At 38.8% G+C, this 15,858-nt stretch overlaps 2 protein-coding genes across 2 annotated transcripts; both read right to left on the bottom strand.

The window, feature by feature from the left end:
• Positions 1-438: 438 nt before the first annotated feature.
• exosc1 (exosome component 1) lies at positions 439-7,117 on the bottom strand. The gene is made up of 8 exons (XM_085356248.1): positions 7,090-7,117; positions 4,450-4,565; positions 4,190-4,264; positions 4,003-4,091; positions 2,283-2,316; positions 2,115-2,165; positions 1,582-1,666; positions 439-1,222 (listed from the first exon to the last, which is right to left on the bottom strand). Exons 1-8 carry the CDS (start codon positions 7,115-7,117, stop codon positions 1,116-1,118), a joined length of 585 nt encoding a protein of 194 aa, XP_085212374.1. The 3' UTR covers positions 439-1,115.
• Positions 7,118-9,628: 2,511 nt separating this feature from the next.
• pgam1b (phosphoglycerate mutase 1b) lies at positions 9,629-12,720 on the bottom strand. Its single transcript, XM_085356247.1, has 4 exons — positions 12,379-12,720; positions 11,312-11,586; positions 11,020-11,200; positions 9,629-10,271 (listed from the first exon to the last, which is right to left on the bottom strand). The coding sequence occupies exons 1-4, from the start codon at positions 12,515-12,517 to the stop codon at positions 10,102-10,104; spliced, it is 765 nt and encodes a 254-aa protein (XP_085212373.1). The 5' UTR covers positions 12,518-12,720; the 3' UTR covers positions 9,629-10,101.
• Positions 12,721-15,858: the final 3,138 nt, after the last annotated feature.

Here is a 15,858-nt window from a genome sequence, read left to right as displayed (position 1 = left end):
CGGTCTGTTTACAAAAGCATGGGCCACAAAATTGTAAAACACAGAATATAATAATTGTCAAATGATTTTAATTTGCAAAGCAATGTGGAAGTAATCAAAATTCTCATTGTGATCTTATGAATGTGTGTAAAGAGGAAACCTTGCACAGATGGTTTGGATAGTCGTTTTATTTCATTCTTGCACATCTTCTGTACAGTAAAGAAAGAATAAGAGAAGTCCAGTATATATCAAAGAAAATGTTAGTATTACTGCTTTCTTGTATTTCGCTTATAATCTTTGAGTTAATATGCTGGAAATCAAAAATATCTGACTATCGTATGCAGTACTTCAGTATTCCATTCTTTTAATCACATTTATTTTACTAGAAACTGAAAAGTTTTAAAGGAACCAAAAAAAAAAAAAAAAAAGAGCTCAGTCTTTTCAGCTCAAAGTCTTTCACTTTTATGAACGTGGCCAATCAGGTTAGTTGCATGGATATCTCAGCAGAAAAACTACATTGCTACCTATGTAGTATTTCTGGTTGGATCAGGGTCACTTTTCTCACCTCTCCAGATATAAAATGGATATAAAAGAGTCCAGTTTTGTCTTTATGTCAAAGATCCATCCATTTATCGACTAACCAACCCGATGACCTGCCACATTTCTAACTGTAATACTTAACAGTAAAACTAAGTGACTCCTGCATTTGGCTAGTTGCTCAATTTTCAGTTTTCAGGTTTGTGACAGTTTGGCAGCTGCAATGCAACACGTTGAGTGAACTGATACAGTTCTAATATGATTGCTGTCAGAAAATTTAAAGGCAATTTTTCACACCCACATTTCTGGCATGTGGATTTAACAACACCTGCTATTGTTTGGAATTTAACCACTTTTTTCTAAATTGTTCTGTTCAGTGGTTTTAATCTAACACAATGAAAAGATGACTAAATAAACAGCATGGACAGATGAAAGACAGCTTTCTGCAAAACACTTAAGACACGCGAAACCAGAAGTAATCTGTGAATCATTACTCAGATAGCATCGAAAAACAGAGCTGGGAAGCTACTTGACAGGAGTGACTGAAGGACAGACGGGCGGGGTTGTGCGTTCCTTGTGATAGGAAGGAATTTCCAGACTCATGCTTGTAGGTACTCGGGTTGCACTCGCGCTACTTTACGGAACTCTTTGGCGTGCGTAAGTGGGCACTGCATCTCACACCAGCTGATGGGAACCATCTGAGCACCTGGGATACAGAAAAACAGAGTGAAAAAAAAAAAAATACATCAAGATTACATTATTAACCAACAATAAATTACTTCACAGCTAACAGATTAGTGAATCAGACATTTTGATACTTAGGCACAATTATAATTCTGCAAAAAGCAGTGGTAGTTTAAAAGAAGACTGATACATGTTTCTCACATGTGTTGTCACAGTCTTCAAGTGGCAATAACAAACCTAACAAATGCTTTTCTGTAGAAAGATAATCCATCAGATAGCACCACCTTGTGGTCCAACAGGGTGCTAGTATTCTGTGCAGCACGGTGCTGGAATTCTCCAGCGCTTCAAGGCCAATGGCCATATTATGCATTTGATATTTACCTGCTTCACTGTGTGCAACGACCACTCCCAGTTCATTTTCTGCTGTTGTCAACAGGTAGTTAGACTGAACATCACCAAGAGAAATCTGACACAGTCACGTCAAGGTTTATCAATGGATACAAATCAGGATTTAAAAAATTCTTATTCCAGAAATGGAAAGGTGAATTTGTAAAGGCAGATGATGAAACGTTTACATGTTACACATCACGTTTTGTTTTTGTTTTTTAAGCCGTGTCTTGGTGACCTGATGTGTTTCCAGGAAGAAATAAAAGTTACATATGACCTGCATACTTTCCAGTCATTCATCGTTCACTCTTATTAACATTTTTGGCACAGGGGTTATTTTGACTGTGACAAATATTCTCCCTCAAGCACATTTTGAAATGAAAAAAGGAAAACTTGTTGTTGACAGTCTCAGCCTGGGGAATGAATTCAGAGTCCACAATTATGTAAATGTTGAAAAAAAGAAAAAGAAATGACAAGCATGCGCTGGTTCAAAACCACCAGTGACGGCATAATAATGTGAAGGATACAACTTTTGCCAAGACGATGTCACCGGGTCTGAAGCTTTTGTATGTCTCTACCTGTAACAAGGAAGAAAAACGGTTACAAATAAACATGTCACCTTATTTTAATAAAAATTATTATATGCAGAAGAAACTAATGAAAGATGTGAGTGGAAAACAGGAATTCAAACAGACCTTGTCTTTTTCTGTTGCACGCACATCTTCTTTTCTGTAGAGAAACAGAGAGTGAGTTTGTGTTTAGGCCAGAATATTATGTCCATAAAACCCTGCCTCACGCTGGAGTTAGATCTGTACGGTAGCGGCTATGAGCATTTTCTACAACCACCTCCTTAACCCTCTCGAGGCAGGCGTTGCCGATTTGCAACAGTTAAAAACTAACAACCTGATTACCCCACATACATATTTTATGAGTTTTTTTTACTCAGAAGTACCACTGCAGGACTTGGTTGTGCATTAGCAACAAAAAGTTTAATTTGAGCCTGAGAGGGTTAAAACAGGTCCTGCTTTTGGCCGCCTCAGGCCCATCTCACATGATTAGCAGTCTGAAAGTTTGGCATACATATATTGGAGTTTAAGTAGAGACTTTAATGAGTTTATTTCGTTGTTTTTAAATCAACTCATCGGTTTGAATTTGAATAAGACTAGCTGGGCAAGTACTGGTGAGAATTACAATGAGATGAATTTTTATTTTGGAAAAAAAAAAAACAGTAGAAAAAAATGTGTTTTTGAATTCATCTTAAAATCTGGAGGCAGTAATTACTATTTTTATGTATGTTTAAGTCCAATCATAGGATAACAGCAACTTTAAAAAAGCTTCTTCATTCTTACCTACCTGGTATTTCTAACAGTTTCTTTACAGAATTAGCTTTAGTGAAGGTTACAATTGAGCTTCTTATGGCCTCTGACAGTGGACACATCTCTGTGACCATAACATTTTTTACAGCAGTTAGAGCATGCTGTAGGTATTAAAGGTCCTGCGCTGCAGCGGTTTGAATCGTATCTAAAAGACTGCAATTTGTTCATGTAAATGAGAGTCCTCTTCAGATAGGAAGAATAACTATGGCGTTCCACAGGGTTCCATTCTAGAATTCTGTTCACATTATACATGCTTCCCGTAGGCAGTATCATTAGAAGACATAGCATACATTTCCGCTGTTATACAGATGACACTAGACTTTATCTATTCATTCATTTATCTATTAAGCCAGATAGCGCACACCAATTTGTTAAACTATGAGAATGTCTTAAAGACGTCATTTTTGACCAGGATATGTCCTTCAATGAACATATTAAACAAAAATGTAAGATGTCTTTCTTCCATTTCCAAAATGAGAAAGATCCTGTCTCAGACTGATGCTGAAAAACTAGTTCATGCATTTATTACTTCTAGGCTGGACGACTGTAATTCATGATTATCAGGATTTCCTAAAAACTTACTGAAAAGCCTTCAGTTAATACAAAATGCTGCAGCAAGAGTACTGGCACGGACTAGAAAGAGAGATCAGATTTCTCGTATATTGGCTTCTCTTCATTGGCTCCTTGTTAAATCCAGAATTGAATTCAAAATCCTGCTCCTCACATACAAGGTCTGGAATAATCAGTCCCCATCTTATCCTATTGGCCACCCTTCCTGAGCCTAGTTTTGCTGGAGGTTTCTTCCTGTTAAAGGGGAGTTTTTCTTTCCCACTATCGCTAACGTGCTTGCTCATAGGGAATCATATGATTGTTGGGTTTTCTCTGTTTTCTTTGTGTTATTGTAGGGCCTTTACCTTACAATATAAAGTACCTTGAGGCAACTGTTATTGTGATTTGACTCTGTATAAATAAAACTGAATTGTACTGAACAGTCTCCAGTATAATATTAGACAAAAACTGGCTCAGTTTTTGTGGTTACCTGATAGTGCCTCTAAAGCGGTCCTTCAGCGGTGTGGAACCTACATAAAGGATGTGGACTTTGGCAAATCTGGGATTGATGCTGGTTACCTGTTAAATGAAAAATAAATAAAACAGATTGTAAACTGTGCACGAATATTTACTCAGAACATCCAGCGGTAGTAACAGTTTCTTATTCTATTGCATACCTTACAGGTGACTATTGCGCCTACATCTGGCAGCAGTTGTGTTTCTGTTTCCCTCACGACTGAAATCACTGGTAACTAAGGAGACAAAATAATCCCAGTAGAAGTTATCCATATGATGTACAAATCACTTAAGACATTAACAAAACTAGTTCAGCTCACTCACGTCAACAGACATTGCAAAAATACCTTTAGTCTGGCATTTGTACTTGTCTCACTGCTGAACAAACTTTCCCCTCCCCTGTCTTACCCACACCCCTTACCTCCTCTCCCTCATTCTTCCTGAGCACATAGCCTGCTAGTGACGAGTATATGTAGCCATGTCGCAGGTATACTCCTGTGCCAGGAATACAGTCTTCCGCGCTGCATAGTTTGTCACCTAAGTACAAACAAAAAGACATAGATGTTGTGTTAGTGTTTGGGTTCTGGAGATGCACTGTTCCTTCTAAAAAAATGAATTAAAATAAAAACATTGTTGCATGAGTCATCACCAAAAATAATCTTTATCTTATGCTTGGCTCCATATCTGAACCCAGCCTTTTCACATCTCCATCAACCATCTTTATCTGACATCTTTATCAGACAGATTGAACATCCTCCCTCTCTTGAGGACAAAACAAAGATCCAGAAGTACCGTAGAATAAAAACTGAAAATGAGCTACTGGCTTACAGGGATGATCTGTACATATCATTATTTAAAACTTTGTCCATGTTTAATATAAGCATCCAGCATTGTAACAGAATATTTTGTTACAATTGTAAACATAGACTATACAATATATAACTAAAGAATAATAACAATAATAATAGTTTCCCTTATTTTGGTTATCATCTGCTAACTGAAACTGAGAGGCTAACTGAGGATGCTTTGATGTAACAGCATTGTGGGACTAACAATGTATCTGCAACCCTTAAGCACAAAACACATCATGGACAATAAGATTAAAACACAAAACATAATTTATGTCATGTGACACATTACTACCCTTCATTTTTCTTGCACTACAATTAATTATCTTGCTACTTTGCGCTTTTTCAACCGTAATTAGAATGAAATTAAATGCTACTCCTGCTGACAACTCATTTAAGGTTCACTACTGCCATGCGCCGGATAGACATGCAGCTTTCCCACGGGTGTGACAAAACAAAGCTTAGGAATGCGTTATCTTGCCCGAGGAGATGGGCAGGGCTGCGGATCGGGTCTCATCAGCAGTGGAAAGCCAAAGTCAATAACTCACAGCCCTGCAAATACGGTAAAAGACCATGATACGGTAGAGCTGAAAACCCCGACTCCATCTGACAGTCAGCTGATCCAACAGGTGATTGATTATAAAATAAGTTACTACAGCGTTACAAGTACGGGAAGCCAAAGCCTTTTTTTTTTTTTTTTTTTTTACTTTTTTTACTTTTTATTTTTTTTTATTTTTATTTTATTTTATTAGTAATATAAACATACAAACAAAATGCACCATATATTACAGATTCAGAGAATAAACATTTCTTACATATTAGCAACTTTCATATATAGTGAAAATAAAATATAAAGATGGGGTCACATAAATTAACAGATTATTAACTCACTAAATCAAAATCTTCTACAAAGGAAACAAAAAAGCAGCCTTTTTCTTTTTAACTAAAGTCAAAGATTTAACCAACAGGTTTAGGTCGTTTTTCCAGTGAGCCAGTGTTGGTTTAATCTTAAAAAAGCGACATTTATGTATAAAATACTTACACAAGATTAATAACACATTAACACCATAATTAGCTTTCTTTTCTTTCAAAAACACTCCAAACATTATCATATTTAAGGTAAATGGGGTAATTTGAATCCCACTGGAATAAAGCCAGGTATGAAAATCCAACCAAAATATTTGTATAAAATTGCACAAAAAGAATAGATGGTCCAAATCCTCCTCTTCTGTTTCACAAAATACACAATTACCCGTTTCTATTTTGAATCTATCACTAAGGAGTCTATTTGTCGGGTAAATTTTATTCAAGATTTTAAATTGGACTTCTTTCCCTTTAGGAGGGATAGGGAAGGTGATATAATCAGTTCTTATTTTTTCAATTTCTTCCCTTTGGAAATCTTTTAATATGTAATTACGTCTAAGTAAATTTGGAGAATAAAGACTCCTTAATGAAGATCTAAGAAACTTATTGTTGCATTTAACATCACAAAATCGAATACCATCTATATATAATTGCCTTAACTTGGGGGAGATGTCAGAATATATTATATCATTTACAACTATGTTTTTAAGTGACAATGGAATGGATTTTATAACCCGATTAAATTTACTTTTAGAACATTGGATATTAAACTTTTGGCAAAAATCTTGATGTCCTAGAACATGTCCTTCCTCATCTACAAAATGGGCAATTGCCCAAACACCTTTTGATAACCAATCTTGAATAAAAATAGATTTTCTGTTCATCAGTATATATCTATTGTTCCAAATTGGGCTATTATGTGGAGTGAAATTATGTTTAAATAACATTTTCCAATAAAGAAGGACCTGTTTATGGAATTCAGAGAGTTTAGCAGGTAGCTTAGTAATTTCAAAGTCACACTTTAGGAGAAAGTCGATACCCCCTAGTGTGTTAAAGACCTTACTTGGTATAAAAAACCAAATGGAGTGTGGATTATTTAGGAAGGATTTTAACCATTTAAGTTTCAAAACACCATTCATTATGTCAAAATGGGAAGCCAAAGCCTACTCCACGCATGGCAGCTGGAAATAATCACCAGGGTTTCACACGCTCGGAATGCCGTTTAACTTCCTTTTCTAATAGAAAATGACGCTAAAGCTGTTAAATCTGTTTACATATCCCAAAATACAATCTACACACCGGTATATTTAGTTTTTAAGCGCTTTTAGAGACAAAATTACGGGACTTACCGGGAACGCACAGCTTCATCGGCGACATGTTTTCGAGAGGTGAACGTAGGCAGCCTATTGGTTAGGACGAAGGGCTTGGGAAGATTTTGATTGGTCAGAGTCACTAGCGTCAGCGGAACAAAATGCGTTGATCCGCCATGATTGTTGAGCTACACATGGGCGGGTACATGATTGAATAAGTTATACAGTGGGGCAAAAAAGTATTTAGTCAGCCACCGATTGTGCAAGTTCCCCCACCTAAAATGATGACAGAGGTCAGTAATTTGCACCAGAGGTACACTTCAACTGTGAGAGACAGAATGTGAAAAAAAAAATAAAAATCCATGAATCCACATGGTAGGATTTGTAAAGAATTTATTCGTAAATCAGGGTGGAAAATAAGTATTTGGTCAATAACAAAGATACAACTCAATACTTTGTAACATAACCTTTGTTGGCAATAACAGAGGTCAAACGTTTACTATAGGTCTTTACCAGGTTTGCACACACAGTAGCTGGTATTTTGGCCCATTCCTCCATGCAGATCTTCTCGAGAGCAGTGATGTTTTGGGGCTGTCGCCGAGCAACACGGACTTTCAACTCCCGCCACAGATTTTCTATGGGGTTGAGGTCTGGAGACTGGCTAGGCCACTCCAGGACTTTCAAATGCTTCTTACGGAGCCACTCCTTTGTTGCCCGGGCGGTGTGTTTTGGATCATTGTCATGTTGGAAGACCCAGCCTCGTTTCATCTTCAAAGTTCTCACTGATGGAAGGAGGTTTTGGCTCAAAATCTCACGATACATGGCCCCATTCATTCTGTCCTTAACACGGATCAGTCGTCCTGTCCCCTTGGCAGAAAAACAGCCCCATAGCATGATGTTTCCACCCCCATGCTTCACAGTAGGTATGGTGTTCTTGGGATGCAACTCAGTATTCTTCTTCCTCCAAACACGACGAGTTGAGTTTATACCAAAAAGTTCTACTTTGGTTTCATCTGACCACATGACATTCTCCCAATCCTCTGCTGTATCATCCATGTGCTCTCTGGCAAACTTCAGACGGGCCTGGACATGCACTGGCTTCAGCAGCGGAACACGTCTGGCACTGCGGGATTTGATTCCCTGCCGTTGTAGTGTGTTACTGATGGTGACCTTTGTTACTTTGGTCCCAGCTCTCTGCAGGTCATTCACCAGGTCCCCCCGTGTGGTTCTGGGATCTTTGCTCACCGTTCTCATGATCATTTTGACCCCACGGGATGAGATCTTGCGTGGAGCCCCAGATCGAGGGAGATTATCAGTGGTCTTGTATGTCTTCCATTTTCTGATGATTGCTCCCACAGTTGATTTTTTCACACCAAGCTGCTTGCCTATTGTAGATTCACTCTTCCCAGTCTGGTGCAGGTCTACAATACTTTTCCTGGTGTCCTTCGAAAGCTCTTTGGTCTTGGCCATGGCGGAGTTTGGAGTCTGACTGTTTGAGGCTGTGGACAGGTGTCTTTTATACAGATGATGAGTTCAAACAGGTGCCATTCATACAGGTAACGAGTGGGGGACAGAAAAGCTTCTTACAGAAGACGTTACAGGTCTGTGAGAGCCAGAGATTTTCCTTGTTTGAGGTGACCAAATACTTATTTTCCACCCTGATTTACGAATAAATTCTTTACAAATCCTACCATGTGAATTCATGGATTTTTTTTTCACATTCTGTCTCTCACAGTTGAAGTGTACCTCTGGTGCAAATTACTGACCTCTGTCATCATTTTAAGTGGGGGAACTTGCACAATCGGTGGCTGACTAAATACTTTTTTGCCCCACTGTATATGGTCAGATAATTATGAAATACGTCAGTGAGATACTGCAGATTTTGGTAGCAATCTGATGCTAAAGTATCTGACACCAGTACCAGCATTCTTATTGATACGATCGATATTGGTATCAATCTACCCACCTCTATTATGAAAGTTAGCTACTTACAGTATTGGGATGTACTAGGTTTATTACTTCCCTACAATGTAAATTTAATTGTAGATTATTTTATTGAAAATCTCTTTATCTGAGCATGGTTTTAAAAACATCATATAATCGGAAAATTGCCACCAAGGAGCCATTTCTTCAAAATAATCATGTTTATGATAGTCCTCTGTTACGGTGCATCTCAAACCTTCGAGAAAAAAAAACTTGCCCCCCCAATCCCACAAACTAAAACAATCTCTCACATTTTCGATTGGTTGCAGTTTACAAAACTCGTTATCAGAGTCTCGTGTGAAACGTGTTGATCTATGGATGTATACAAGAAATACAAATGTGTTTAACCAACAGAACAGCTGCTGAAGTAGCAGTTACTGTGACAGAAAAGTGTGAATACAAGGACTATCACATAAGGCAATTAAAACAAACTTTTCATTTCTGCTAATTGCATTTACTTAGTGAGGGAACTGGATAAAGTGCATTTCAATATTTGCCTTTTACTGAGACAAATTTCTCAGTTACCATATAAAAAAAAAAAAAAGTGCAGTTGTCCTGGAAAAAAAAAATGACATCACACACAGTACACTGCATAATGACTCACAACATTTATTAATTTTTAAGCACAATGCCACAGCAAACAATATTCAGCAGTCTAGAGCAAGTCTGCTCACACTTTAACATAGCCAGTGTAACTGTAGGTTTTTCCACTGCGCTTCATCTACATGGATTGTAAATTGGAAAGAATACTTGGAACTCTGCTGGGGTAGTGCGTTTGCTGGTCCCTAATTTATATTTGGTCAGTGCTTAAACCACATTACAACTTATATCCACAGTCTAATAATGAAATGTGTGTTTCAGTATGTAACAAAGTAAAGAGCAGTCAAATTAAACATCAGATTGTACATTTTTGTGAAAAATGGGTGGTATTAAGATAAAGTGCACATTGTGTGTCTACCTGTGCTCAAGTCTGCGATGACATAAACAGTAAATGACCCTTTCAAAACTGGATGGGGAAAGAAAAAAAAAAGCAGATGATTGATCTTTACTCCCAAAGGAAGGACAAGTCTATTTCTTGGCTTTGCCCTGAGCAGCTACAGCTTCCATGGCTTTCTTTACAGTCTCCTCATCTCCCAGGAACTGCATGGGTCCAATAGGCTTCAGGTTCTTGTCCAGCTCATACACGATGGGGATGCCTGTTGGCAGGTTCAGCTCCATGATGGCCTCCTCTGACATACCTATGAAACAATGACAGACACAAAGCTGTAACTCATTTCAATGTAGCTGCTGCTGCTTTAGACCGCGTTAAAATGCGTAACAGCGGATGATAGCTTTGTTAGATAAACACATGATTGTTAAACTGTTACATTAAAATTCACAACTTAAGAACTAAAATAAACCTGCTTGGAACACAAAATACTGCCTATCCCTCAGCCTGCAACTAGATCAATTTGAAAATCTTAGGTGACTTCCTTCTTGAGTTATTGCATTTACAAGATTTTCAGAAAATGTGACCTATGACCTTGACTTTGAATTCAAGGTCACAGATTCAAACTCAAAAAAATTTAATAGCTGCTCCTATGGTGCTGCTCCTGGTGACCTCTGACCTTGAGGTCAAGGTCACCAGGACTCGAACTTGCCTGAGATTTTTAGTAGATGCCTCTATGGTATAATTTCAAAAAACAACACTGTGTAACTCTCAAGTTATCACAGTCATAAACTTGGGTGTCTGCACTATTAGGAATGTGGCCACCTAGACCAATAACAATCTGCTAGTTAACCCACTGCAACAGCTAATAACTCTACACTCTTGTCTATAAGTTAATTTCTGACTTCCCTAAAACCCAAATGGATGGATCAAATATTGGCCTTTATGAAGGTTTAGCAGGTAACTCAATTCATTGTTGACTCATAGTAAGTGAAATAACACTGAAAGGTGTTTTTAGTGCTGAGAAATGTTTCACAAGTTTCTCCTCTACTCCTTACCCTCCAGGTGCTTGACAATGCCACGGAGACTGTTGCCATGGGCAGCAATCAGCACCCTCTTTCCTTCTTTGATCTGTGGCACGATCTCCTCGTTCCAGAAAGGAAGTGCCCGAGCAATGGTGTCCTTAAGACTCTCACAGCTAGGGAGCTGGTCCTCTGTCAGGTCAGCATAACGTCGGTCCTACAGGGAAAAAGAAGAAGTCGGTGTTGTCAAAATAGTTTCAGCAACGCAGGGTTACATTGAAGCAATAACGAAAAGAGTCAACTTGTCATAATTTCCCCGAGCGGTTACCTTGCTTATGGTCTGATAATAGTCATGTCCCTCATCCATAGGTGGGGGAGGAATGTCAAAAGAACGCCTCCAGATCTTGACCTGGGCTTCCCCGTGTTTGGCTGCCGTTTCAGCCTTGTTCAGCCCAGTCAGACCACCATAGTGACGCTCGTTGAGGCGCCAGGTCCGGTGGACGGGCAGCCACATCTGGTCGATGCTATCCAGGACAAACCACAGAGTGCGGATGGCCCTCTTTAGGACAGATGTGTAGCAAATGTCAAACTCATAGCCAGCATCTGAGGGGAAATAGAGATGACATTTTGAGACGTGTATTTCAAAACAGTTTGTCATATTTTTCATGAAGGAATACTACTGCAGCTACCATTCACAGGATCAAATAATAGATACCTTCATGTTTTATTGCCCTTCTTTTATCAGTTGCATGTGATTTTTCTTGGTCAGGGGCCGCAAGGCACTGGCAGACTTAACACTGCAAGATGTGCCTGTTTGGGATTTTTAGGTCATAAAAAAAACAGCAGGAGTGTGTGTGTGTGTGTGTGAATCCAGCATGATGACTCAGCAAACAGTAATATTCTGCCCTCTGGAAACAAAAGCATCTTTGGCCTGGTTATATGCTCCAGTTTTAATTCATATGCTCATTTCTAAAAGCTATGGATTTTTATTATTATTTTTGATAAATACAAATACACTTAAGATCGTCAAAGACTAAATTAATTATATTATGACTCTCCAAAATACTTCTGTGGTTAAAGAACACCACAAATAAGAATTGCTTTCTTTGAATGAAAATTAGAGGCTATGTTGCTGCACCAGGAGGCGCCAAACCGTCTGCCCCGGTGGGAGAGAAGCTAATGGAAAAAAACTCCAGTAGCATTTAATTTGAAGCAGTGACCGTGTGGCCCAGCAGACTGCGGGACAACCCGTGAAATGACTCCATCCCTTCTGCCGCACTGGGCCTACCACCGGTTTCCCCATTCAACAAAGTTGCGTAAGCACCGGCTTGCTGTGGCTTAATCCAGTGACCGAGAGAAAGCCCGATTAGGCCTTGACATTTTCTGATACCGTACCTTTCAAGGCCTGTCCTCCCCTCTTTGCCTCCTGCTCCCCGGTCTCGCTCAGGTCCGCGTCGAACCAGCCGCAGAAGCGGTTCTCCTGGTTCCAGCAGCTCTCTCCATGGCGGATCAGGACAATCTTGTACGCAGCCATCCTCACACCAATGTCCTCTACGCTGTATTTCCGGGAACTTCGGGGAAAGTGACTCCTCCTAAAAGGCAGCAGAAGCAACGGTCTCAGATTTAGCCGGGCTTCACCGAAACCCCAAACGTTCCTACAAAGCAACAGGCGGGTGATTGCTAAATGTGAGCTCGTGTGATGGAAGGTTAGCGAGTAGCCCAGTTTGACAGCTCTCAAGATTTGAGTCCTCTTCCTCTCTTCCTGCTAGTTTCCACTAGTGATGGGTCGTTCGCGAACGAAATGGCTCTTAGAGCCGACTCTTTGACGTGAACGACGCGAGCCGGCTCCTTATCGCGAGCCGTCACGTGGGGTTTTTTTTCTTTTTCTTTCTCTCACCCTCTCTCTCTCGCCTGCACGTGAGCCTTGTGCTTTACGCTGGGCAGAGGGGGGAGGGGCGGTAGTTACACTCAGTAGCAGGAACAGAGCCAGAGGGAGAGAGAGAGAGAGACAAAGAGAGCCAGGGACAAAAACGTGACATTAGAAAGGTATAGTAATCATCCACAACTATTTTCGGTTGCAGATGATAAAGGATTCAGAAAGTTTATTCATCCAGGCCCATATGACAGAGAATATGCATGTTCTTTTTGTTTTGATATTTTAATTTATATTTAATTGGGTTGTGGTTTGCAGTGTTTTGTGTTGTTTTCACTTTAAATTTGTAAAAGGAAAAAGCTGAAAATTTAAATAGTTAAAAGTTGAAATGTGAATAGTTGATTTTTGTATTATATGATTTATTTATTACATTTTATGTGGAGTGAATAAATAAAAGTATATTTACGGTGGCCCCTACAGACAAAGCACATACAAACTTCAAATCACGTACGAACTCTGATGCATGTGCAAACTCCAAAACACGTACAAACTCCGAAGCATGTAAAAACTCAGAAGCACATAAAAACTCAAAACACGTACAAAAGACAACAGAAGTGCTCCAGGATGCTGGGCGCAGTGTGGAGCTTTTGGTATCTTGTGGCTACACAAGCCAGCAAGTACCAACAACCGGATTTGGTGTGTGGTAGTAACAGGTAAATGAACTTTTTTTTTTAATTATTTGAATATATATGAGTGCCTGTGTATAAATACACAAACAATACACACATGCTTTCAATTGTGTAATTTAAGTGATCTAGTAGCTCTGCTTTGGAAGTTCAGTTCATGCTAGAAATGTTTTTCGGAGTTTGTACGTGTTTTGTCTCTAGGGGCCACCGCATATATTTATATATAAACATACCGGTATATAAATAAAACCACTTTGTTTTACGTTAGTAATTCTTTTTGTGCATAATTTTATATTATTGTTAATAATAAATTAATTAAAGCAACAAAACAACCTGAAGAGCCGGTTCGGAGCCGAAAGAGCCGGCTCTTTTTAGTGAGCCGAACCGAAAGAGCCGGATCTCTAAAAAGAGCCGGAAATCCCATCACTAGTTTCCACCAATCAGAAGGCGTGCTGCGTTCAATGGAGGAGGGGAGGCAGGAAGATGCGCACAGCGGCACGTCCACACCGGTGTTTGTGCATCATGTTAGCACGTGCCTGTAAAAAAATCACGAATGATCATTTTAATCGTTGAAAAAAAAAAGTCATATATCGCATATCCTCACTAAGTTAGAAACATATATTCAATTCAGTTTAATGAGTGGCAAGAGAAGAGAGCAGAGGGAGACACATGGGAGAGAGACGAAGTTTCAAATTTGTTACTGTTGATTAAATCCAGTTACTGGTTATTGAATTTATACACTACTCTGTGGTGTATAAATACACGGAGAGCGAAAGATTGATCATATTTAAGATAGAACCATTAGTCAATGGTAGCATCTGTGAAACATGATCCAAACATAAGACTGTGCCATAATCTCAAAGCTAGTCTACATAGTTTCTGTTGCCACTGTCAAAAATGCGATAATCGGTTACTTTCATAATTCTTTAGGTCACTGTAGACAATTTACTTAAATGCATTATATTCAAAGATGTTATAGATATTTGTGCACTTTATTAACATGAAGGAGACAATTTTAGAAACACCACTAAAGCACCACTAGTATCATATTAATAATAAACACTATAGCCTCATCACACATTTAGACACATATAGATTACCAGTAAAAGTAAAAAATGACAGCAGAACTATTGTGTAAAATCTAAAACACCTGTTGGGTTATAAAAATCAATCACTGATACAAAAGGTGAGTCAGTTTTGTCACTTTTTTTTTTCTCTTTTAACTCCCAGACTCCCATTTGACAAATAAATTATTTATATGTGATTACATGATTTATTATTTATCATTAATATTTTAAAATTAATATAAAATCGTTTTAAACTGAGTATATTTAAATAAGGAATCCTTTATGGTTAGAAACCCTGAGATGTGAGTTGGGTTTTCCTGTTACTCATTGGAATTTTCAGACATTCATCACACTGAGACGTGGTAGTCGTGTGATGAGTATGCACTTAGCGTACCCGCATTTAAACCACACTTTGTCTTCAAATGTTCAGTGTGACTCTAAATTCAGAAAGGTTCAGATTTTAACACCCCCTACTCAAGATATTAAGCCTTCTTCTTATAATGGATAGCATCCATTCTAACAACAGGAGCAAAGGGTGAGAAGTGGCAAATGAGTGCACATATACCAGCAGATTCACATCACTTTTAATGGAAACTATACCATCTACAGGTAAAAGACATCCCCCACTAAAAATTTAGAGCATATACATTTGTCTTTTCCAATAAAGCACGGAGAAGGCATCTCCCTGTCACCCCTGTAGGGGGTGCTATGTGTCTCTTTCTCAAGCCTCTTGGCCTGAGCGTTTGAAGACTGTTGTATCTCAGCAGTTCTGAGACAGGACAGAGACCTCTGATAGAATCTGTTAGAGATGCTCTTCCAGCTTGGAGTTTGCTCCAAATGCCTTTATTCTATTCTATCACTCGAACCACTTTGGACTTCCACGTCTGTTCCAGTTTTCCTTTAGCCCATGGTGCTTCTTTCTTTTCTTGTGCTCCTTTTTCTTGATGTTACTTTCAACCGAGATTGCCACATCTGTCACAGCTGCAGTCTTCTGTTCCTTGTCAACCATCACTATGTGTGTTTGGTTGACCAGCAGCTGTTTATTTGTCTGGAACTTGAAGTCCTACAGTACCTTAGAATAGAATAGAATAGAATTCAACTTTATTGTCATTGCACATGCACAGGTACAGGGCAACGAAATGCAGTTTGCATCCATCCAGAAGTGCTTTAGTGATATAGATATATTACAATATATATTAGCAATAATATAGATATGTGAGTATATTACAGAAATGGGTCTATTATGGTA

The sequence above is a fragment of the Diplotaxodon limnothrissa genome, linkage group LG6, assembly GCF_057381915.1.
Source record: "Diplotaxodon limnothrissa isolate DT_005_m linkage group LG6, D_limnothrissa_male_GT1.1, whole genome shotgun sequence".
Classification (NCBI taxonomy): Eukaryota; Metazoa; Chordata; class Actinopteri; order Cichliformes; family Cichlidae; genus Diplotaxodon; species Diplotaxodon limnothrissa.
This window is presented reverse-complemented; position numbering and strand designations above follow the sequence as displayed.